A 26,132-nucleotide genomic window follows, 5' to 3' on the forward strand; every position below is an offset into this window, starting at 1 on the left:
AGGAAGAAAAGGAGGCATACCACGTGGCTCCTCATGAGCCTTCCCACATTTGCATTTCCTTAAAAAGGAAAAAAACACAAAGAAGGTTGGATCATCCCTACCACATATGTCCAGGACCATCTGGCTGGCCATCTTTCCCCCTACAGCCCAGTCCCCAGATACCCTCTCTTCAGATGTCCTCTCTGGCAGATATTTACACAGAAAACCTGCCTCTAGAACTTTCTTTGTGCTGCCGGCACACAATGAAGTTAGAAAAGGGCCTTCAAGTTCTCAAAATCAAAGAATTCATGGACCATCAGCAAGAAGAATGTTCCCTTTTTAATGGGTCTCTTTGGTTGGTTGATTTGCCAGCTACACAGGCCTCCTAGAAGGGTAGCTTTCTCCCAGAACAACAGCAACAAAAACGCAGGGAGTAGAAAGCCAACAGGGAATGCATTTTGCTAAGATAAAAAATAATGGAAGAAAGTAAGAAAAATATCCAGTTGAAACAGATTGAAATGGATGTGTTAATCTTAAAAAAAAGAAAAAAACTCGGTGGACAACGTCCTGCCATCTATTTCCAATTACAAATTGTTTCCAGTGGGCTACGTTTTTCTTCCTATGCGGTTAAGGAATTTAACATTGACTGCCTGGGACACTGGAATTTATTTCAACAATGATTCACAGGGGTTCCACCAGCCTGGGTACAAGGAGATTGTGAAAAGTGTGTGGGGGAAAAATATGCCATTATCTTAGAATTTCACTTTCCACACACTTTCGGAAGCCTCCTCATCTAGTTGTTTCAGCTGATGCTCACTCTTCTGATAGAAAACTAATTTTAATCCCAGATATTTAGAGGTTTATTTCATGTACCATATATGCTCGAGTATAAGTCAATCCGAATATCATCAGAGACACCTAATTTTACCATAAAACAGCATAAAAATTGTGATGAAGAACTCGGCTTATACACGAGTATGTACGGTAATAGAGCATACAAAATTGTTCTTGTGATCCAATTCTTTCTCTACTCCGGTTAGTCACTCCCAAGCAATTTCTGCAGTGTTTTTTTTTAACAAATGGTTCACCGTCAAGTAACACTGCAAAGAAATCCATGGAAACCCAACTTGCTATGTCTTTACCTGGGTCCTGAGGTCAATTTCCTTGGATTCTGATGGTTCTGTTCATTTCTTCCATTGCCTACACTGCACTGCCTCTGCTTACTCTGTTCTCTCCTTTTGTTTCACCTAAGGCTTACCATTTAAAATGTGCCACTTGGTCACCAATGTGACATTTCTGACAGCCATCTGAGAAAACCTGCATGCTTCCCTTGAAAATCTTCGAAGAGCTACTAAATCAGCAGATCTCAACCTGTGGGTTGTGACCCCTTTGGGGGTCAAATGACCCTTTCACAGGGGTCGCCCCATGCATCACAGTAGCAAAATGACAATGATGAAGTAGCAATGAAAATAATGTTCTGGTTGGGGGTCACCACAATGTATGAAAGGGTCACGGCATAAGGAAGGTTGGGAACCATTGGCCCAAATCCTTCTTGTGAATTTTGGTCCTTAGCAGTATCCTGCCATAAGGGGACTCGGCCACATCAATGATGCCGTGGACGGTGCAGGACCAGGCAGTGTTTCCTTCCATTGTACACAGGGTCTTGAGAAGTCAGAATTGACTCAATGGGACCCAACTACAGTGTCATGTCCTATGACAAAGGCTGTAAGACTGTTTCAAAATCCATAGACTTTATTTGTTAATGGCTTGAATTCATTTTGGTTGAAAATCAGAGCGAATTCATCCTGATTGAGTTTGAGAGACATGGCGCTCTGTGTGAGAGTTGGCAAACACCCACAGCCTGGGCTATGTCACCCTGACATTAGGCCCCAGTGGCTACTGGCTGTAAAAGCTGAGGTTGGTTTATAAAGCCTCTCTTGATTTATAGACCTGACATCCAAAGTATTTCTTCACACGCTAAAGGGTAACTCTCACCTTTGGGCAATAACACTCCAAATGAAGAGACAAGCATTGACCCGTCTAGTCAACAATGGAGGGTAGGAACAGAAGTGGGTAAGGTGTACACACACACACACACACACACACACACTTGAAAAGTGACTGATTGCATAGAATGAAATGTAATTTTAAAAGAGTCCAGATCCACCCATGCAGGAATTACAGAACATATTGTCTAAGTAATTACGTCCAATTGCTCAATATGTATTTCAATGGAATAAACACAGTTTATCAAGTATAAAATTCAATTGGGAGAAATAATGGAATGATAAAGATGTCCGGGGACATAGGTGGCTGGCCTCCGATGTTTCCATATATGCCTTCAATGCCAACAGGGGATAAAACTGGGCAAAGAAGGCACTTGGTGCGTTTTGAGTGGGGGCAGCTGGCTTATGAACTTGCTCATTTCAAAGGTGGGGAGTAATCAGCTGGTCACCTAGATCAACATTTATGGCAGGTCACATAGCACTCAGGACTCCCGTTGCTAGAGATCAATAAAAATCAATGGCCTGGCCCATATTCTCATTCAGGTGTTTAGGACACATAGGATGGGGGCTTTGGGTAATGTGGTATTTTTCAATTATTCATAAAAAACTAGTGTTTGTTTAAGAATATGGATAATGTTTAATAACCCCCTCAGAATTACTTTTGATTCTAATGTTGCCTCTCCACCCAGAGGCAGAGCAGTTTTTAGATGCAGCTTGCCACGGATGTGATGGCACTCTGCAGATTTGTTTCAATAATATTTCCCTGACATCCAGCTCTAACAGTCCATAAAACCGCATGATGACGAGCTACCTGGTTGTGGAATAAGGACTTTATGGAGCTTTACTGACCCTTGCTTGCTTGTGGACAGAAAAACAGATGGCGTATTTTTACAGAGACCAAATGGTTTTAACCCCACTTGGCTGACCAATACCATATTAACAACTATGAAATTACACACTCAACAAAATCATCTGTTCTAAGAAAGCACTGATAGAAACCATGCTAGACTAATATGAAATTCCCAAGTATACAATCAAATTAGTCTCTAATCATCACGGGCATAAAGCTTTAAGCTTTTCTCTCTGTTCCTCAGCTTGATGAATATTCCCAAGTTTCTCTTAATGCTGTTTAGTCACTTTAACGTAGATTAAAAGACACACAAACACACACACATCAGAAAAGTCGGATGGGTTTTCTGGGTGGGTGAAAGGAGGAGGAAGATGGCTTTGAGTAGCGATTGCACTAAGCTCCCATTTGAAAATATAAAATTGCTTCTGTCGCTGATGCAATGTTACTAAAAGTACTGTGGGCCAAAGAAATTTCCTCTGGGAAAACCAAGCCGCCTCCTCGCTGGGAAGGTGTTAAATGGAACTCCATGAAATTGTTGCTGCGGGTGACAAATGGTTGGGGGAGCAGAAATTTCATATCGGTTGAACCCATATATTCATTCACAAGCCAACCCCAGCTGTGTTATGGCTGTGTCCTGGAGAATGGCTATTATTTAGGGGCTGTCAGCGGACGCCAGGGCCGTGAGAAATCCTCCAGCCGGATGGCCGGCGTGGTTATAGACCGTGCTGGTGTGTGTTCACGGTCGTCTATCACTTGGGGCGAAAGAGATCAATGACAATGCAGCGAGATGCCACTGACCCAGCAGAGGCTGCGCTCCTGCGATGGGCTGTCCAACTTGTAACCAGTCCGTTATATAGGAAAAGAGGTTTCCCGCTAACTGGTCTTTCCTGCCATGATCTTACCGCAAAACATTTCACTTCTTCCCCAAAAGCCATGCTGAGGGTCAGCATCCCGAGATGTTCTAAAATTCCTTTCAAGAAACAGAACCTTTATCATTTTGTTCCTTCTCCAAATCTCTGAGTCATAAATAGCAGAGGGATACCCTCCCGGGGACTTCCCCCTTACCCCTGCTGCCCTCTTCCATCAGCACTGGGTGGCAAGAGTTGACAACCCCCTCCAGCTCCACCATGCCACCGGCAGAGATCGCCCTTATGTTAGAGGAGGAAGCATGGAGGTCCCAATCGCTAGCGCATTCGTGGTGCCAAAACACATTGCACACGCGTGCCCCACAGTCCCACGGCATGAGCAGAAAGCCCTACATTCCAGATCCCTGGACCATGCCCAAGGCTTCTAAAGCCGGAGTAAGGTGCAGAACACAGGAGTGGAGTGACCACTAATGCTATTTAAGAAAAATCAGTACCGCTTTCCCAAGCCAGCTCCCCAAGGTGGCAAGCGCCAAGGGCTCCTTTTATGCAATACCACATTGGGGAGAAGGTTTTGGAAAAGGCATTGAGTTGAAGCGAGGCGGCTGCTCTCGCAATTTAGCATCTGTCCACATGCAAAAGCCGCCCGGAGGAAGAAAGCAGAGCCCTGCCACTCAGGTGGTTCCAGAGCCATTTTCAAAGAGACAAAAACACCCTGGCTCGAGCCTTTCAAAGACCCCCCAGTGCAGAGCTGGAAACAGGCTATTGTCAGAAGCTGGGTACCTTTTCTCTCTTGGCTTTGTTCAGGATTTTCCTCGGCGGCAGTTTCCATGGCTGGTTTCATAGCATGCACCAAAAATGCTCTGCCCCGGCTCCCCCCGGCACGCACTCCTCTCCCCTCCTCTTCCTTTTCTCTCGGGCGCCCCTCCGACTGCTATTGACACCCGAGTGATGGAGACGCTCTGCTCACTTCCTCCCTCCGGTCGAGTCCGCGCCCTTCCAAGATGCGAGTCTCGTCCGCGACAATGCAATGTGCCTCTGCCTACTGGCCCAGAGACAGCTACCAGGGAGCCGGCCGCCAGACGGCACCCAGGATCCCACTTCGAATGTCGCCCTGCTGGGCGGACTGGGACTCGCTGCGAGCTCCCGCTGTGCGCGCTGCTGGCTCCCCTCCTTCCCGCGCCAAGGCACCCCGGGAATGTTAATGAACTCTCCCAGGGATGGAGAGAACACTGTGACATCAGAGGAGGAGTTGTGGAGGTGGAAGACAAGAGCCCCCTCCCACCACGTGACTGCACTGGTCGCCACAGGGCCTGCCTCCTCTCCGGACAAGGCCCCCCCCCCCCACCCCTCCATGCAGCTCAGCCTTGGGACTTTGTTCACTGGCCCCTACACGGGGCCGGCCAAAAGTCCTGGTTTCTGTGCTTTCTGTACTATTTGTCCTGCACACAATCAACCCCTCCGTTGGGAGAGTTGATTTTCGAAAAGGGGCTTCACAAAGTTCGTGGAAAAATGCACCGACAAGATCATGACATTTCCCCAGCACCAATGTGAAGCCCTCTAGCAGAGTTAAAAACAAAACAACAAACCAAAGCCATGGAGTCAATTCCGACTCAGAGCGATCTCAGAGGACAGGGTGGAAGTGGTCCTGTGGGTTTCCAAAATGGCAATTCTTTGTGGGAGTAGAAAGGGTCATCTTTTTCGCACAGATTGGCTGGTGGTTTCAGACTATTGACCTTCCAGTTAGCAGTCGAAAAAGGGTAGAAAAGCCAGACAGAAGATGCAAGAAAAGCCCCTGACAGGGGTTAACAACAGGGGGTGGGGGTGGGGTGGGGCAAAAATGCCACATCAGAACCCGCCCTCTCACCCTTGGCACCTCAAACTCTGATTTCTCCAAAGTCGCTCCTCCTGATTTCGAATTAGCCTTAACAGCCTTAACTTGCTGGCACTTTGATGGGCTCTTAGAAGGAAATCAAAATACGAGGGGGTTTCTTGTTGGGTGTGATCACCTGGATGTGGCGTTTTCTGACTCATTAGAACAGCTTACTCAAGTTCAAAAGAGTGCTTTCAGGAGCATCCTCAATGTTCGCCATAAAGGCTATTAGATCAATAACAGGAGGTTTGACAAGCCACCTTGGATGGCGAGATTCTTAAGGAACTAGTGTTCTCAAGACATAAAGGCAGATGCATCTCCATCATGTTTATGAGCCATGTATTTCCAAGCTTCACTAGCTCACCCGTCATTTGCCTTCACGATCAGAAATGAAGAAAATTTAAAGAGGCACAGGCAAGTACAGTGATGGCTGCGGAGAACCACGGGGTGAAGGATCTCCTGACTATGAATGGAACCTTCTAGAAACAAGCCGAATGATAAAATGGAGACCACCCTCTCTTGGGGAAAAATAATCTCCCAAGTTTTGAGGGTTTGTTTGCTGTTCACGATTTACAATAGGAAAATAAAAGAGCAAAGTATATAAGATCCTGAATCAAAAATCCTCTAACCGCCCAATCTTTTACTGCATTAGTTTGAGATAATCCCCAAAGCCTTCTACATTTAATACCTCTGGCCTTGTCAAACGTGAAAAGATTTTAAAAACCAGTTTGGCCTGTTTTGATATTTTCTTTCTATTTCTCAGCTCACCTTTCCTTTTAGCCATTGTCCTTGAAGACCATGGCCACAATGCCCTATTCCCTTAAGCTTGGAGCCCTGCCAATAGGATTGTCTCCTGCTGAGGAACTGAAAAGCAGGACAAGCCTAAAACGACTAACTCTTTTTGGTGATGGTGCCTAAAACCACGTGCTCGTTTTGGAGACTGTTCTAGAGTATTCGACTTGCATGTTAATAAAAGTAGGGAGACCGACCATCGTTCTACAGCGTCATCAGTGAAGCTAAAGCTGTTGGGAAAAACTCACAAACCCTCCAGCGAACACTGTAGTCTACTGGCACCCTGAAAAACGACCTGCAAAGAAAATCATCTCTTGCCTTTTGTGTGCGAACGTCTTTTCCCCCCAACAGGCAGACAAAACACGATAATGCTGCCAGTTACCATTGTACCACTTATGATTTATATTTATGATAACATTTGAATCAGGAAAAAGTGGGATGAGAAAGTGTCAGCAGCACAGAAGAAAACAAGAGCAATGCCATTTGAAAATTTCTGACACCGGCATTCACTGTGGGCGAGGTAAACTGGAGATGGAGAAAGAATCCAATCAGCAATGTCTCTCAGGGTGCAGGAATAATTCTTAGAGCTTTAAAGCAGTCTGGCTGAGTAAGAATGCTCTGAAAAGCCCACGAAGGAATAATAACTATTATTACAAAGTGGCTCAATTAGGTTGAGCCTTACAAAATTGCTGATCTTGACCAATGAAAATATCAGCTCCATACAGCTGATATCTCCTGCAGAATTCAAGTCAGCCCAGTCAACATGTCCTGCATGATCTCTAAGTGCCAATATGTATCTGTAGGAGGCATGAACGCACAAGAGGTGCTACCTGTCTCCAGGATGCCCACAGGCAGATGGGACACAAAGAACTCTCTGGGGCCAGGGTAATCCTAGCACCTGCAAGGACTGTGAGGACCCCTGGTGGCACAGTGGCTCCACTGCTAACCAATCCACCAGTCGTTGGGTAGGTGAAAGGAGTGGTAGTCTGTTTTCATAAAGATGATCGCTTGGCACACAATGATGATTTGTTGTTGTTGTTGTTGTTCTTTGGTGTCTGCTACCTGATCCCTTCAACACCTTGTTATCTCACAGGCTGGTGTGCTTCTTCCTCGTGGACTTTGTTGCTTCTCAGCTCGATGACCACTTGTTACTTTCAAGCCTTTAAGACCCCAGGCACTGTATCTTTTGATAGCCGGGCACCATCAGCTTTCTTCACCACATTTGCTTATGCACACCTTTGTCTTCAGCAATCGTGTTGGGAACGGGGGTATCATGGAATGTCTGTTTAATTGAGTAAAGTGTTCTTGTATTGAGGGAGTACTTGAGTGGAGGCCCAATGTCCATCTGCTATCTTAATACTTAACAAATGCTGAAGACAAATGTGTGCATAAGCAAGTGTGGTGAAGAAGGCTCATGGTGCCTGGCTATCAAAAGATATAGCATCTGGGATCTTAAAGGCTTGAAGATAAACAAGCGGCCATCTAGCTGAGAAGCAACAAAGCCCATATGGAAGAAGGACATCAGCCTGTGTGATCATGAGGTGTCCATAGGATCAGTTATCAAGCACCAAAGAACAAAAAAACATACCATTGTGAATGAGGGTGAGTGTGGGGTGGGGACCCAAGGCCCATCTGTAGGCAACTGGACATCCCCTTACAGAAGGGTTGTGGGGAGGAGATTAGCCAGTCAGAATGCAGTGTAGCAATGATGAAACATACAACTTTCCTCTAGCTCTTTAATGCTCCTCCCCCACCCCACTATCATGATTCCAATTCTACTTTAAAAACCTGGATAGACCAGAGGATGTACACTGGTACAGATAGAAAGTGGAAATACAGGGAATCCAGGACAGATGAACCCTTCAGGTCCAGTGGTGAGAGTGGTGATACTGGGAGAGTGGAGGGAAGGTGAGGTAGAAAGGGGGAACTGATTAAAAGGATCTACATATAACCTCCTCCCTGGGGGATGGACAAAAGTAAAGTGGGTGAAGGGAGACGTTGAGCAGTGTAAGATATGACAAAATAATAATTTATAAGTTATCAAGGGTTCATGAGGAAGGGGTGGAGTGGAGAGGGAGGGGAAAAATGAGGAGCTGATTCCAAGGGCTCAAGTGGAAAGCAAATGTTTTGACAATGATCATGGCAATAAATATACAGCTGTGCTTGACACAATGGATGTATATATGGATTGCGATAGGAGTTGTACGAGCCCCCAATAAAATGATTTTTTTAAAAGATGATAATTTGGCAAGCCATATGGGGCAGTTCTAATGTGTCCCACAGGGGTGCTATGAGATGGAGATAATTGCAGGGTACCCACCAATAGGCACCAAGGGATCCTGAAAGAGAAGCAGCTGGGGTGGGGGATGTGAATTGGGGAGGAGCCACTGCAGGGTGGTGAGAAAGGCACCATGGAGGAAAGGGCACGAGTGTGTGTGGCAGAAGCCAACAAAAAAGCAAGCAGACACAAAGGAGGTGTCCAAGTGTCTGGGCATGCCTTTTCTGATGGGGCAGGCAGTCGGCTTGGGTTGGGCGGAGGTGGGAGGAGACTAGTGGGAAATGGCTGAACCCATCAGTTGGAGTGGGGGCAGAGTGCTTGAACCCTGTGTTGAAATGTGGATGCCGGAGGCCATGGGTAGAGATGGAAAGATACTGGAAACATGGTAGGTGGGGATGGGGGAGGGGTGCATGAAGAGAGGCTGGAACGCTAGTTGAGAATCTCCTGAAACAGTCAGTACAGGTGAACTCAAGGGAGGGTTTGGACAGGGGCCTGGGGAGGATGCCAGGGGCCAGGAGACTGGGTGTGGTTTCAGAAAGGGGCTCCAGAGGAAGGAAGGGAGGGAGTGAAGATAAGGCCGCGTCCAGAACCCAAATGGGGAACCAAAGGAGGAGGGAAAAGTTGGCTGGGGAAGATGGGCACGTAAAGGTTAAGGTGCACCGAGGCCATCCTGGTCCCTGGATGGTGCAAATGGCTTCTGTTTGACTACCAACCTACAGGTGGGAGGTTTAAACCCACCCAGTGGTCTGCGGAAGAAAGGCCTGACGGCTGCATGAAGGTCACAGCCAAGAAAACCCTCCGGAGCAGTTCTACCTTGTAACGCATGGGGTCTCTGTGAGTTGGACTACACACACAGGCCAGGAGTTTGGGAGCTTCTGGGGGATCTCTGGGATGTGACACCCAAGGAGGAAAGCACCAGTGTCTTTGGTGGCAAGAATCCTGCAACGTTTTATTTTAGGCAGAAGCGCTCCTTTTATATAAAGTAGCAACGACATCCACCATACGATTACTTCTGTGCTACATGCAGAATGCCATGTAACATTTAAAACCAGCAATATACATAGAACCGGAAGTGGAATGTCTCGCGTGGAGAGTCACCCCTGTCCTATGCCATCATTAGACCTTCCTAAAGTTTAATCAATTTGGCAAAGATTTCCGCTCCATTAACAGTATTACATTTCTACTTTTACATTCAATGTGGGTTTCATTTTTTCAATGTCTTTTCATCTCGTACTCCTCGTAGGCTCTTTCCCAATTTCCTCAGTAACGCCTCTGTATTCATTGGGTTTCCCTTGATATGAAATGACAGTGAAGAAAGCTAAGAGGAGACATGAGCAATCACACTGGACAATGCATATAAAATTGCCTTACCAAAGGGTAAAGCTCTGTAAGTATCAGCAATCGCCATTGGTGTTACTCTTTCCTGGGAGAGGCGGTCCCTGGGCATGCTGCCGTCGCTAATGTCCGTAATTGACCATATGAGGTCTTCATTCCCTTCTCAATCCAACTGGCTGTTTAAGGATTGACAAGGCAGTGTCTTCATTAAGAACGGTCAGTCGCCAAAATAGTTGACTATCAAGTTTGGCAAAAGGCAGCTTCAAGTGTGAAGGGCCTCTCACTCCTGGCAGCCATTCCACAGAACCTCATTTTCGAAAGCAGAGCAAGAGTTAACTGGTCAGGAGCGGGCTGACACCTTGCATGGTGGGAAGAGCTGTGTTGTGAAGTTTCAACAGAGCAGGCTGATCAACAGGCACCTCACAGGAAGCACGGAGAGGGGATGTTCATCACTGGTAGGCATCCCCCAACAGTCTAGATAAGAATGGCCTAGAGCAGTGGTTCTCAACCTGTGGCTCACGCCCCCTTTGGGGGTTGAACAACCTTTCACAGGGGTCGACTAAGACCATCTGAAAACACATATTTCGGATGGTCTTAGGAACTGAGACACCGCTCCTCTATCTGTCTCCAAGCGGGTCCACCCATATGCAAATATGCTGATCTGGTGAGAAAAAAAAATGCTATTTCAACCTTTGCACTGACATTGGCTTTTTTACACATACTGTCGCAAACTGTTGCAGTGTAGTTGGCCGCTGTTATATTAAGATGGTTACCCATGCTATATCATGCTTCAAGACAACATTTCATTTATTTGGCATTAGAAATAAATATTTCACAATACAGAATGACATTTTTTGTGATGAATCACTACGATTCAATGATGTTCAATTTGTAACAATGAAAATGAATCCTGCATATCAGACATTTACAGGATGATGCATAACAGTACCAAAATGTCAATTATGAAGTAACAACGAAAATAATTTGATGGTTGAGGGGTCACCACAACATGAAGAACTGTATGAAAGGGTCAAGGCCTTGGGAAGGTGGAGAACCACTGGGCTGGGCCAATGTCCAGGTCAGCACTGCCACTTCCTTCTGCCTTTTACATGAGGCCTGCTCAGCCTGGGTAGCAGTGTAACTTGGGTCTGGAACATTCGCTCCTGTGGGGCTGTCCAAAGCCCTGCAGGGTTGTTAGCAGCATGTCTGGTTTCTACCCACTAGATGCCAGCAGTATCACTCACCCCCAGCTGTGACATCTAAAAATATCCTTAAATGTTCCTCGGTAGGGAACTACTGCCTTCAGTGCATCTTTCCTGCTCCACCTCCATTTCCTCTGGCTATTTGGGTATTCCAGGAGTCAACGGTTTAAAACCACTAGCCTGGTCAATGGGAGAAGGCTGAGCCTGTCTACTCCTGTGAAGAGTAACAGTCTCAGGAACCCTCAAGGGCAGTTCAAGAATGGACTCAATGGCAGTGACTTCTCTCTCTCTCTCTCTCTCTCCCCCTCTTTCTCCAGTTATTTATTTTAGCTTACTGGGATAGTCTGTTGGCCAATGGGGACTCTACATCCCATTGAAGCCCAGGGTAACAATGGACCACAAGGCAAGGGGGGCGGATTGGGCGGGTTGGGGGAAGATGGTACAGAGGTGAACAGTGAGCCACCGAGATCCAGTGGAAGAGCAGCCCTTGAAGGGGGGGTGGAAAAGTCCCCAGAGAAGCCCTACCCCAGAGGAGGCAGCGGAGGTCCACAAGACAACCAGAAGGTGGGGACTTGGCAAAGATCACTGGAATAAAAAATAGCAAGCTGTGTCCCTGGGCCAGTGGAAAGCCAAGATTTAGAAAGGAGTTGGCAAGGATCTGGGGCAAGAAGGAGAAGCAAGGAGCAGCCAGCTGTCTAAGAAGCATTAGAAATGAAGGGAAGGCGAGATAAAGGTGTGGTGAGATGAAGGCAGAAACACACTTCAGGAAAAAAGAACCAACCATCTCTTAGGCTAAAAAGGAGACGGGCAGGGAGGGGTTAGGGAGAATGAGCTTCTGTTGAAGGTGGGCACAGGAGGAACCAAGGTGGTGAGAGAGATGAGGGCCCAGCTGGGGCTTGGCCCTGCCGGGGAATGCTTCTGCTTCTGAAACAAGAGTGAGGTCAGAGAGAATGAATGGAAAGGGAAGAGTTGCTTCCATTCCCAACTTGAAGGAATGCCATCTTACCAGGGGTGGTAGGTGACAGAGCTCCAACAGGTAGCCTCTAAAGCACCCAGAAACGGATTCAATCTTGTCTCTCTCACAGTCCCATCTTCTGGGAAGGATGAATGGGAGACCTGGTGTCTGGGACTTAGTCGAGAGGGCACTTGTGCTCAGCCCCAATTGCTTGGGGGCCAGGTGGGGGGCAGGGTTGATAGATGGGGCTGAATCTCTAGGGGATTGGAGACCCCAGGGAGTCAAGTGGTCCTCTCAATGTGGGCCTCACTCATTCCTCCCCAGTGTAATGGAACCAAGACCCCAAGAAAATAGATGCTTTTTTTGGTTTAAAAAAGGATTTCGATGAAAAAAACGGAGGTTTCAGCATCTTCCTGTGTATACAAGACAGACATCAGAAGGCTGACAGCTGATCCGCTGACAGCGCTTCGTGATTAATTAGCACATCTTGTGTGGCACTCAGAGTCCCTCATTAAGAGTGCCATACCATCAATGGGTTGCACCCCTCGAGGGCTCCCAATTAACTCGTCTACCACATGTATCAGGCCAACGCCAACCACGGCAGGCCTCCGAAGCCCCTTTGTCCGCTGTCTATCTCGGTTTTTGGGCTCCTGCTCTGGTTTCTATAGCGATTCCTACTGGGTTCCCAGAAACCACAGGGACTCGAGTATTCTCTTACTGGAAGCAAGTCGGTGGCTCAGCTACAAAGGTGGGTAAATCTGGGTGGGTGGGGTCTTCTGCAGTGGTTTTTCTTCACATCACCTGCCCAAACCCCAACTCAGACTACCTGCTCCGCCCACCTCCCTGCAAGGCACAGCCTGAAGCCCACCTCTTGGAGAACCCTCCCACCCTCAGTTAACTCCACCATCTTCCTCCTTCTAAGCCGTCTCTCCGTAACGTGCCAGTCTCCTGATTCTAAGCCCGGGTCTCTCCCAGGGGAAGTGATTTCTCTCAGAGGCACACCTGTTCACTTGCCCCAGCCTCCCATAGCCCTGCGCCCTGCCTCTGGGTGCCACCTTTCTTTTGGACAGTAAGGAAACTGGAATTCAAGCCGGAGGCCCTGGAGGTGCAAAGAGTTAATGAGCTCAGCTGCTAAGCCAAAGGGTGAAGGTTCAAGTCCATCCAGGGGCGTTTGGGATGAAAGGTTGGACAACCCCCTTCCCCACATCCAGCTACTACAAACCCCACAGAGCACAGTTCTACTCAGATACACGGGTAGGAGCTGACTTGCCGGCAGTTAGTTGGGTTTGGTTACCTGCCTCCTGCACAGCACAGAGACAAGTGTCCAACCCTTCCTCTGTTGATGCTGTGGCCCCAGGAAAGGCTTCCTGAGGTCAGGGGGCAAGGGTGTCTCCATCTCTTGGACCTGTTTTGCTAGAGGAAGCCAGACATGTTCGAAGTAAAGGTAGCACCACAGGACACAGGGTTGTGACAATTCCTACGAGGGTGGCTGAAAGTCAGGGAAGGGGCCTGGCTGGGCAGGGCTGAAGGTAATGGGCCACTCTTGGCCTCAGAAAGTGCAGGGTCCATGCCAAGAAGGCCTGGCTCTCCCCTGGCTGTGATTTCTTTCAGCCGGCCCTGCCCTTCACAGGCAGGAGCCGCAGTCACCTTTTCTGAAATGAGGTCAAAGCACAGATCAATGAGTTTCTCCCCGTCTGCCTGGCAGGTAGGTGTCCTGGTGCTGGATGCAATGGGTTAAGTAGTAGGATGCTATCCATAGGTTGGCACTTCAAATCCACCAAGCACACTGTGGGAGAAGGGTGAGGAGGTGATCACCCTTTAGAGGGATTTACAGTCTTGGAAACTCTATGGGGGAAGGTCTACTCTGCCCTATTGGGTCCCTAGGGGTCAGTCACAATGCCCGAGCTGGCAGTGGACGGGTTGCCAGGTGCCTCCACGGGTAGGCACATGGCCAAATGGATTCCTGGGAAACAGGAGCCTTCTTAGCCCAACTTCACAGTGAACTGAACGTAAAGCATTCAACTGCCCCAGGGTATCCCCCAGGCTTTGTACCAACAAGTCATCACAAAAAAGTCAGAAATGCAGGCTTCCAGCTACACAAGCCAGCTGCTCCTAAGGGCTCTGCTCCATTTGCCCCAGGATACAGCCTCTGTGATGCGATCAGGGGTGCAGGTACCTTAGGGCCAGTGGGCCTCCTGAAGCTAAAGTGACTGGGTCACAGGAAGATACCAGAGTTAGGAAGTCTGGAGTGAGGCCACGATGGTGACAGGAGCCAAAGTTCAATGAAGGTCAACCAGACTAGGTGTCAGGGAGAGGCTGCCACCTTCCCTGTATGTTCACCAGAGGTTGCTATGTCATATCTAACAGCTGACGATCATAATGATGGAGAACTCAGCTAGTCCTGGCCTGGAGCGGCACTCTCCCCACCAAAGCACTCTTCCCCCAAACCAAATCCCCCCCACTGCCAGCCCAGCGCCCATATCCAGATTCCGACCAGGACCGCCATCCTGTCCAGCCCAGCACCACCAGCTGCCAGCACAACAGTGACCCTTGGTCTCCCTTGCGGTCAGCTCTCAGACAATACTTGACTTTCCTGAGGTTCCACTTGGTCATCTGTAAAATGAAGCTCATAAAAGAACTTTCTTCACCTGTCTCTCATTTGGGTTCAGTCCTGAGGCAAAGCTAGAATTGCTTTGGTGTAAATCAGGTCTCCATGGCTCCCACCAGTACCAGGTGGGAGGTCCAAGGAGGAGGATGAGAAAGAAGAAAGAACAGATGAGAGTTCCACATCCATTTCCGGCCTCTCCCTGCTCCGGGGGCTTAATTTCTGGACGCTCATCTAGCCTGGCTGCATTTCGAGGGGCACTGCTGGTCCCAACTCCTTGGTCCCAGATCACACAATGGACTGTCTGCAAAACCCCCCAGAGCCCTCTCAGGAAACGTCCGGCTTGGATCCAATTGCTGCAATTAACTACACTGCAAATGGAGCTCAACTGAGTCAATCAATGGGCTTCAACAAGACGAGCCTCCGGGGGCACTCTGAACACATGAGCAAAATTGGTTTCTGGTGGAGGTTGCTAACACCTGGGTACTCAAAACCAAATTAGATTTCTCTGATTTACACACACACACACACACACACACACACACACACACACACACACACGTTCTTCCTTCATGTCGAGCAGAGCCAATTCCACCCAAAAAATGACCTCATGCTTCTTACTACTATTAAATACTTAATTTGATACTGGAGCAAGCATTATTAATGTAATGCTCTGCTGTCGCTGCCTTGAAATTCTGAATCATTTTCCCTTTGACCTTGCGTGCTGTAAGTGAAATTAGAGTGGACAACGGGCACATCTGTGAGCAGTGGGCATGGTGTGCTCCAGGCCTCCACATCTGCACCCCAACTTCCAACAGAATTCCAAGGCCAACATGGTACATTTGAATGGAGTGAGCAGGGACTGTGACAGCCTCGAGAGGGCATGCTCATTCATGACCCAAAAGTACCTTGGAATGCAAAATGGCAGCCATGGTGTTCCATGACACATGCGGTATTGTTGCACACAGGCATACCTCACCCCGCTCCCTTCCCATCCTGCTGCAAATATCACACAAATATTGCACAGAGCACTCCTAGGAACCATTCATAGGAATCACTCCTTTGAGCACTCAGAATGCACAGAGCACTCACAGGAAGCTAACAGTTAAGCATAGTTTGCATAAAGAATCTGATATGCATGATATTTGCACAAAACATGGTTAAAAGACCAAGGACACGGATCCTATTCTTTCTGACTTTTGCTACTTTCCCACATTGGCCAGCTACTTATGCTGAACAGGATGACAAAGAAGGAGAGAGAACCGGGCAACCCACACTCCCTTTTCCTTTTAGTTTTCTCTGACTCATCATGTGGTGGCGCATGCACATGTCAAAGAGTGAAATCAGTTGAGTTACTTTCATGTAGCATTTCCAATGGGCTGGTAAGAACGCAAGGCCTGTGGACGTGCGAGCTGCGGACTATGAATGGCGTAAGCGTGTGAGCTAACTCTTCATATGGGGGTTTGCATTTAAAACTGCCATTGCACAGCATACAGATGAACTGTGAAAATCATGCTAAGATGTTCAAATAAGGCCTTTAAACATCTGAATGTTTCTTTGCTTAGAATGACTCGGTAGAAAACAAAAATAGCCTGACAAGTGGAGAGACAGCATGGAAGAGAGAAGCTAGCTTTGTATTTTCATACCTTTAATGACCCTTTCTCCCTGCTGTTTTGAACAAGGGATCCTGCAATTTTGTTTTGAACCTGGGCTTGCAAATTGTGTAGCCAGGCCTGTCCACAAGGCCCAATCCAGTCCACTGTCATTGTAAATAGAAGGGGGCAGGGGCCACGATGGCCACACTGAGGAAGAATAAAGGGACCTTTTGGCCAATGGCTGGGCAACACTGCTGCTGGAGGGCAGTTAAATGGTCCCCTGCCCTTACTGGCTCAATTACACTACATGGAGAGTCAAAAGTATGAAGAATGTACAGAAAGGCAGCCAAGGCTTACTGTTAAATATATAGCAAGGAAAGGGAGCATGTAACACAGTTCACATGCTTAGGTGCTCATCAATAGGTTGGTGATTTGAGGCTACCTTGAGCAGTGGTTCTCTATCTGTGGGTCGCAACCCCTTTGGGGGTCGAATGACCCTTTCACAGGGGTCGTCCGATTCATCACAGTAGCAACGTAACAGTTATGAAGTAGCAATGAAAATAAGGTTATGGTTGCGGGGTCACCACAACACGAGGGACTGTATTAAAGGGTCACGGCATTAGGAAGGTTGAGAACCACTGACCTAGAGGAAGAAAGGCCTAGTGACTGACCTCCAACAATTAGCCAGTGAAAACCCTTTGGATTATAACGGACTATCATCTAACTGTGGTTGTTACATAATCTGGTGTCAATTTGAGGATTAAGAGTGTAGGGGTGCCTATCAATCTGGAGCTAGTCAATGAGACCTCTGTGTGGGCATGGCCTTCTCCTGAGAATTATGGGAACTGCTATTTTTCCTCCTGGGAGGCGGAAGACAGACTCTCTCTTGGCTCACTTCATTGGAGACTCTCTACTGACAAGGCTGACTCCCTTCAAGGCATCCCTGAGGAGAAACCACATGGACTTACCCTGATGCAGCCAGGACACTGGACCCAGAGAAGCCACGTGGAGACCCCTGCCAGCACTGAGATGCTTACACTATCACTGCATCCACAAGACTTCCTACCCACTGACCTGTGAGCTTCCTGCATTTGGCATCATTGCATGCGTTTTGTGAGTCTGAAGAGGAATTTATAGATTGGTGTCAGACATATGGGCTAATATTGGATTTATGGACTTGCTCCAGACTGGGCTGGGATGTTTTCTCAATATTCAACTGCTCTTGTCAATAAAGCTCCTTTCTGTTCACATATGAATCTCTATGACTTTGTTTCATTAGTCTACCCAGACTCACACACCAATAGAGTGCTGGAATTTGAGGCCCCCAAAGACAAGCCTTCTAGGATGAAAGTCACTCAAAATTCTTGGTCTACTGGCGGCAACAATAAACCAGAGCATCCCAGCGACCAGGAAGATGGCCCAGGGCCGGACATTTTATCCTTTTGTACCTGGCGGCCACCATGAGTTGGAACTGCCTCCTCGGTAAGTAATAGCACAGCCAACGGACCTGCTGTTTGTTCTGACTGAAGAAGTTAATTGGAGAACTTACGTAATATTCTTGGTGCTTTTGTTATTGCCGTTGGGTGTTTGCAAGTCCGTTCCGACTCACCCATACCATGTACAAGCGAATAAAACCCTGACTGGTCCTGCACCATCCTCATAACTGCTCTGCTGGAGCCCATTGTTGCAGGCACTGCATCAACCGATTTCAGTGAGGGTCTTTCTCTGACCCTCTCCTTTCCCAAAGCATGATGGCCTATTCGGAGACTGGCCCCTCCTGGCAACATGTCCAGAGCACAAGACAACGCACCACCTCTTCACTTCTAAGGGGCATTCTGCTTCTACTTCCTCTAAGATAGCATGCTTTTTAAATTTAGGACCACGTAAAGTACAATGAGTAACCTTTATTCATCTGGGGCAAAAGAGAAAGAAGAAAATTATCAACTGAGAGAAAGAAGAAAATTATCAACTCAAAGAAGAAACATGTCTACAAGATGAACAGTCGACATGAACTATCATCTCACTTATTCTGAGACCAGAAGAACCAGATGGTGCCCAGCTACGACAGCAACAATTTTAAGCCAGCCTATAATAGATGGATACTGTTAGAACAGGAGAAAAATGTGCAACAGAATCTCATATTCTTAAAAAATACAAACTTACTGGAATGGTTGAGACTAGACAACTCCCCAGAAACTCTCTCCCTGAGGTACTCTTTAGGCCTTGAGTCAAAACTAGTCTGAGCTCACTTTTGAGCTACATAACAAACAGGCACAAAACATCGAAGATCACCAATGAGTATCACCCACAAATCATCAGGTTGTGCCCACATGGTTGACAATTATCGTAAAGCAAAGATGAATTACAAACCATGTAGACTCTTCAGCTTGTGAAGAATGGGAAGAACGTGTCAAAGGAGAACCTCAGCCGACTCAGCCACATCACGATCCATGACTGTCCTGAAAGTTGGGTCCCTTCTGCGCTCTCAACCATTTCTGGCCACTTAGTCAAACACTCTAGTGGATTCAGAATTGGCGACCGTGGATCAGAAAAGTGGTATCAGAAAGGTGAAAGTGGCCTCAGAGAGACAGAGGCTAACTCTATGCCACCGAGATCTGCACTACAGAGATGGCACCGCCACCTGAAGTTCCTGTAGTCGAACAAGCTAGACATTCTCGGCAGCAACCACAGAGAGAAGAATTGGCTTCAATTCTTTTCTGATTTTCTGGTCTCCCTTAAAATAGCTGTTACACATATACACAGACACTGGCTCCTTTTTCAGTCTGTAATCAGCAGAGCCAGGCTGAAGAATCCTGCTCTCTCAACTCCCAGCCAAACACGCTCTTGCTGCCCCCTTCTGCAGTCATCCAAGTCCACCTTCTGTTAGGATAGGGCCACCCCAATGAGGTGGACACTCCGCCAAGCGAAGACTTCCCAAAGAAAACACACTCGGTCTCTGTGATGTCTCCAACCAAAAGCCTTCTAAAAGGAAAATCTTCCTGGGCCGAGCCAGCGTCTTCTGGAGACGACGACATAAATCTTTGGACATCAATGCTCGTTAATGTCACTTCGTCTTCTTAATGAAAAGCCACGGAGATCCCATGTCAGAGGATTAAGGCAGCTAATGTATGTTGTGGGCTTTGCCTAGGACCCGAGGACGCGCTAGAAAAAGCAGCTGTTAGCAATCCTCGGGGGAAGCAGAGTTCGTTCTTGAAATGCTTTTCAGGGAAGGCGAGAACACTACAGGTTGGGCTTATCAGACTCCCGGACCCCCCACCCCCACCCCCAATGGGTAGCTAATGACCACCTAGGCAGTCTTGGTGGTGCGATGGTTACAGTCATTGATTTGTACCTGCCATTGCTCTGAAGGAGCAAGACGAGGCAGCCTGCGACTGTTAGGATTCACAGCCCTGGAAGCCCTACAGGCAGTTCTACCCTGATCTACAGGGTCCTGAAAGTCAGAACCAACTAGGGGCACTGCAGTTTTTAATGATCACCAGCCCCAGCATCTCTCCGGGTGGCGCACCTTGGCTTCTATGTAATTCCCAACTCCCCAGACAGGGCCCAACGACCAGCCTTGACAATGTGCAGCGTTAGAAGAGGAATGCATGCTTATGCTTACATTGTGAAGCAGATCAAGGCACACCTCCATGCTTTGGAATTACTAAGCCAGGGTTGGACACGCTCCCTGAGAGTTGTAGCACGAGGGCGAGCTGAGCCCTTCTCTGGCCGAGAGTGGTTGCTCGAGTGGGGGTGTGAAATGTGTTGAAGTACTTAAGAGCACCAGGCATTCAAAGAATTGGTTTGTTTTATCATTCTCGTCATTGCTATTCTATTACTAAAGAAGAAACGCCAGAGAACCACAAAGCACATTATGGACTTAGCCACCAGTCGCTTCACGTAAGAAAGGTGAAGCTTTCTACTTCTGTAAAGAGTTGTAGTCTCAGAAACTCACAGGTCCAGTTCCACCCTGTCCTACAGGGTCGCTATGAGTCAGCTTCAACTGGATGGGAGGGAGAAAGCCAACTATAGAGTCGTAGTATTAAAACACGCCCCCCCCTACACAAAACACAATGCTTGATCCAAAGATGGGGCATAGAAAGGATAAATTGGGCAGGATGCTGGGATTTAAAATGAAACTGAAATATAGTTAGAGAAGGCAAGCCCTTTTCTTTCTAATTGGCCAATTCTGATCATTAGTATGTTGAAAAATGTCAAAAATGTAACGCAGGGGATGGGGGTGGCGGTTCACTGGGTAGCCACCTGAGAAGCTTTGTCAGCTGCACAGGTGAAAGTGACAGGTAATTTGGCCAGTTCCTGTCAAAGAGTTGATCAGTCAATATGCTAATTATCCCTTTTAAAAAGTCATTTGATTCTTCTTGGCTAATTACTGCTAGCCCTAGTGGAAGCATTCAAAACAAATGAGAGGTGAATTTGAAACTTGGCATCGCCTTCTTTGTTTTAATACATTTGGTAGGGGGTTAAAGACAGAGTTTATTTCCATTAAAATCACCTGTGATTATTTACCTCCTCCAGAATAATAAGACAAGGGTTAGTCTATTCGCTGTAAGGCATCTCCATCCTGCTGCCTGCCAGAAACTGGAGTGTATCTTCCTACATGCAGGGACTTAGTGGAGACTGTGTAGAGCTGTTTCACCCTCAAATGAAGGCCTGGTAAGTGTGCTTTCTAAGGTCCCTGGTGCCATAAGTTGTTAGACACCGAGGTAGAAACCAAAACATTAGGTGGCTTTGAACCTATTTAGAAGCAACGTGGAAGAAATCCTGGTGATCTGCTTCCAAAAGGTCACAGAAGACGGGTGCTCGACAACATTCAACAGTACAAGGTAGCTCTTTATGAAAAGCCCTATGCCTTTGGTACCTTTCTGAACCCAGAAAGGACGAGATAGTGAGGTTTGGCATGGATAAAGACAGAACCAAACAACTCAAGTCAATGCCAACTCACAACGACCCTATTGGTCAGGGTAAAACTGCCCCTGTGGGTTTCTCAGCCTGTAATTCTTGACGGGAGTAAAAGGCTTCATCTTTCTCCCTCAGAGAGGCTGGGTGGTTTTCGAAATGCAGACTCTGTGGTTAGCGACCTGATGTGTAACCCACGAGGCCACCAGGACTCCCTTTTGATGGGGGAGGGAAAGGTAAAGAGAAGGGTATGGAACTGCTCCATAGGGACTTCATGACCGTCCCTTATAAGATTTGAGCCTTTCAGAACTGAGAATACAGAGAAGCAGAGATAAACTGTGTGATTAAAAACAAAACCACATTGTAGACCAATGCGATACACATAGCTTCTAGCTTTGGGGTCACTTCCTAGAGCGTGGTGAAACCCAGATTTACTCAGTACTAATCACACCCAGAATTCAAAGCTCATTTCTTTTCTAGCTTTATAAAATTCTCTCCCATGAGCTATGTAGAATCCACTACATGGATACATGACCAATATACAAATTGCATCCAATGAGTCACGTGGAATTTCAATTTGGAAGCATTTTTTTCCAGGTTTCCATGGCTATTTGGTAATGCGTACAGTATTGTTCCGTTAGGAAACTCACACATTTCAAAGAAAAAGAAGAAAAAGGAGAAGAAGAAGGAATGGAGCCAAAATAGACCCACCAGGAATTCCAACTATATATTTTCCTGCATAAAAAATACACTCCATCTCCAGCAAGGTGGTTGAATCTCACTCCTATTATTCACTGCGGCCTTCTCCTTCCAACCTTGCCATCTCAATTCCTTGGAAAGTTTGGTGAAATGTATGCCATAGAAACAAGTGCTTCACACACACACACACACACACACACACACACACACACACACACACACACACACACACACCTCTATTATCCAGTGATTGAGGTAAGTGAATGAGTTGGAAACATGGCAGGCATCATTTGGAGAAACCATGCTGTGCATGCCCAACCTAGCTCTTTAGTCCTGACCTTGGCACGGGCAAGCTTGATGCTCTTTTGCATCATCCCGGTGTTTTTGTGTCCCTGGCCAGGCTTTGGCTAAGAGGTGGGAGGGCTCTGTGTACCCCCCCCCCAAAGCAGACTGATTTCTTTTAATTATACAGCCCTTTGGAGAGAGGGTGGTTGGAGTCCTCTGTGGCAAGTGGCTGTCTAGCACAGATGACAGGAGGCGGCACCTAGGAGTGGGGGGTGGGGAGGCAGAGCTGATCCAAGAGAACCCACTCATTTCCTGGCAGCCCAGAGGTCCCAGGCTGCACGGGTGACTGACGCTGCCACCCTATTCATCCGCTTACCCTGCACAATACCCAACGGTGCCACCCTCCTCAATACCAAGTCTCTTCCCTATAGCATCATTCCTTCCTATAGCCAGGATGACAGCCCAACCGACCAACCAGGATGCAGATGGGAAGCGCGCCTCTCATTAGCATACTCCCCCTCCACACAATAGCTGCTTTTCAGCTTCTGCGGTTGAAAAGCAGAGAGGGGGGGCGGAGAGGCTATGCAGAGCTGCTCTGAGGAACTGTGTCTGAAATGTCACCCTTTGCCTCCTTCCAAGCAGTGGGTGGTGCTTTTCCATTTTCTTAAAGCAGCCACCTTCTCAGCTGACATAAAACTTATTCGAAGAGTGATGTGGCCACTGCGGAAGAAGCATCCTCCCTTTGGTCATTAAATGACAATTACATTCCTTGATTAGATAAAGCATTTACAAACCCCAAATCTTTTCTCTAATCCAGGCATCCTCAAACTAAGGCCCGCAGGCCACATGTGGCCTGCCTAGGACATTTATCCAGCTCGCCGTGGTTTTTTCACACCATTTTATTTTTCCTTCAAAATAAGATATGTGCAGTGTGCATAGGACTTTGGTCATAGGGCCTCTCGGTCTTGCCTCCTGGAGAAATTGACAAGGTGGAGAAATCTGGGAATTGTCAAGACTTAGAAGGTTTCCTCCGAGGGAAACCACTTGTGTATGCACTTCCTATTTCTAGTCCTCAAGTGAAAAAGCAAAATCTTGAAGGGCTACAAGGAAGCCTCCAGGACCTGGAGGTTGGCCAGGAGCAGACCCGTCCTATGCCCTCATCTGTAATGCTGTCCCTGCCACCTTCTGGTAGTTCCCACCCATCTCTACTCAGAGGAGCCAGGCTGAATTCCTCCACCTGTTCCCACAAGCACTGCCTTCCCTTCATCCGCCCCAATGCTCTCCCCTTTCCTGTCAAAAGCATTTCTGTCCTCCCAACGGCTTCCTCCCACGACTTGCCGCTGTGCCAGGTACCACCAGCAAAGGCGCTTGGGGGACGTTAGCTAACTTCTGCTTCTCTGCACCTCATTTCCACATCTGCATCATGGAGATGGGTGATGTTCTTGTGGTCATCCGACAGCTCATCCGATCTTTGGGCCTTCGTGTTTAATGAGGTAAATCTATTCTTGAGATGGTCTCGAAATTCAGGTGGGATACACCCAAGGTTGTATTTTGACTTGTAAACATTGGACAGTGCATAGGGAAGCATCGATGCATTTGAATCACGGTGCAGGTGAGGAATACTGAAAGCATTACAGACTGACAGAAGAACCAACCAATCTGTCTTGGACAAAGAACAGCCAGAATGCTCCGTAGAAGCGACCATGGTGTGGTAAAATGCAGGGGCAACACAAAGAAGGAAGGGTCGATGGACACAGTGGTTGCCAACAATGGGCTCCAAAAGAACACAAATTATGAGGATGGTATTTCATTTTGTTGTACATAAGGTGCATGCATGAGTGTGTGTGTGTGTGTGTGTGTGTGTATGTGTTCAGTGTCTCCAATTCATCCTTTCTCTTTTCTCTGGCCTCTTCTGCTCTTGAGTTTCAATGGTGGCAATGGCTATCTAGCTGGTTATCAGCCTCAACATTCACCCACCTCAAAACCCAGACCCAGACTCACCCATCCTATCCACAAACAGTTAAAAAACTCTGGGGCTATTCACAGAGAACTTGCTCAGGTTTCAGATCACAACTATAATTAGTAGACCATCAGCTATATGCTCATACCATGTGGCTTTTAAAATATTACTATCCATTTTCTATCTTAGTTAAGCAAATAAAAATGGATCACACAGCACTGTCTTCTTAAGAAAATTGTCATGTAAATAGCATGCTAGGGAGCCTGGAGGCATGGTGGTTAAAGCACTCAGCTGCTAAACACAAGGTCCTCAGTTCAAACCCACCAGTCACTCCATGGAAGAAAGATGAGCTTTTTGTTTCTGTGAAAACTGAGAGTTTCAAAGACCCAAGTGAAGCCATTCTAGTCTGTCCTACAGGGTCAGTGAAGCTGAGTTGACTTGAAGGCAGTGGGTTTGGTTTGGAAAGAGCACTTGATTACCAGGGAGAAAGTCTATTTGGCAAGGTCAATTATAACTTATAAAAATGCCATATCTAAGAAATTGCATTGCTAGAGCTCAATGTTTGGAAAGAGCAAAGGGCTCTAGTTTCCACCTGTGACTGCTGAAGCCCAGAGGCCGACACTGACCTCAATGTGTCTGTCGCAAATGTTTGATTGACCCGATTAAAGAACCACCATTTTCAGGGGCAGAAAGATCTATCCAAACACATCAGCCCTGGGCACCCACTGGCAGTATTCAGAGATGCATGATGCCCTAGTTAAAACATGAGTCTATGGGCAGACCACGAAATAATGTATCGCTAACATTGATTTCTTTTTCACTGATTCTACAGCCCGAACCCTTACAAACAAACAAACAAACAGGCAGTGTTACTGAGATGTAACTGACATGCCACACCATTCACTCACTTAAATGTAAAAGCCAATGTTTTCCAGTATATTGCCCCCTTTCAACTTTTCAAATTCTCCGGTGGCAACCCTCACCACAATCTAATTGTGAATATTTTCATGTTCTCTAAAAGAAACCCTCAGCCCATTAGCAGTCGATCCGTATTTCTCACTAACTCGCCCCAGCCTCCTGCCCTCAGCAACCATTCATTGCCTTTCTGTCTCCAAACATTTGCCTCTCGATGAGTGCCTCCTTTCCCCTGATGTAACGATTTTAAGGGTCATCCATGGGATAGCATGTACCAGTTATATCATCTATTTTTATTACCAAATAGTACTTCATTGTAGAATATACTTCAATCTGTTTATCCATTCATCAGCAGTTGGGAATTTTGGTTAATGCCTCAGTGAGCACTCCTGCACACATTTTTGCATGGAAATTTTTCGCTTGTCTTGAGTATAGACCTAGGGGTGGAACTGCTGGAGCACGTGGTGACTCTATGGTTAATGGTTTGAGGGACTGTCAAGTTGTTTTCTAAAGCAGCAGCCCCACTCACACACACACACACACACACACACTGCCATCAGGTGTGATGGTTCTGATAGCTTCACACCTGTTATCTGTCTTTCTGATTGTAGCCATCTTACTGGATGCAAAGTGGTATTCCATATGACCAGTGATGGTCAATAGTTTTTCATGTGCTTACTGGCCATGTGCATCTTTTGTGGAGAAGTCCTTTGCCCACTTAAAAAAATCGCATTGTTTTTTCTTACTGAGTTTTAAGAGGACTCTGAATACAAGACCTTATCAGAGATGTGATTTTCTAATATTTTCTCCCATTCTGAAGGTTTTACTTTTACATAGTGTCCTTTGCAGCACAAAAGTGTTGAATCTTCATGAAATCCAATCTATCTTATATTTTGTTTCTTGAACATTTGGTGTTTTAAGACCTAAGAAACCTTAGCCAAAATAAAGTTCATGAAGATTGATTTTCAGGTTTTCTTAAAAGAGTTTTATAATTCTATTTTAGTTGCGATAGCTCCTACAATT

At 47.0% G+C, this 26,132-nt stretch overlaps 1 protein-coding gene across 3 annotated transcripts in view; it reads right to left on the minus strand.

The window, feature by feature from the left end:
* GPM6B (glycoprotein M6B) overlaps nucleotides 1–26,132 on the minus strand; it is a 154,198-nt gene that overhangs the window by 39,347 nt on the left and 88,719 nt on the right. For 2 of the 3 annotated variants that reach the window (XM_075539130.1, XM_075539128.1), the window contains exon 1: nucleotides 4,482–4,902. The exons of the other annotated variant lie outside the window; for it this stretch is intronic. In XM_075539130.1, coding sequence (XP_075395245.1) covers nucleotides 4,482–4,542 — 61 coding nt within the window. In that variant the 5' untranslated portion in view covers nucleotides 4,543–4,902. Of the gene's footprint in view, nucleotides 1–4,481; nucleotides 4,903–26,132 lie in introns of those variants that run through there. 3 annotated transcript variants of the gene reach the window in all.

The sequence above is a fragment of the Tenrec ecaudatus genome, chromosome X (genome assembly GCF_050624435.1).
Source record: "Tenrec ecaudatus isolate mTenEca1 chromosome X, mTenEca1.hap1, whole genome shotgun sequence".
NCBI classification, from domain to species: domain Eukaryota; kingdom Metazoa; phylum Chordata; class Mammalia; order Afrosoricida; family Tenrecidae; genus Tenrec; species Tenrec ecaudatus.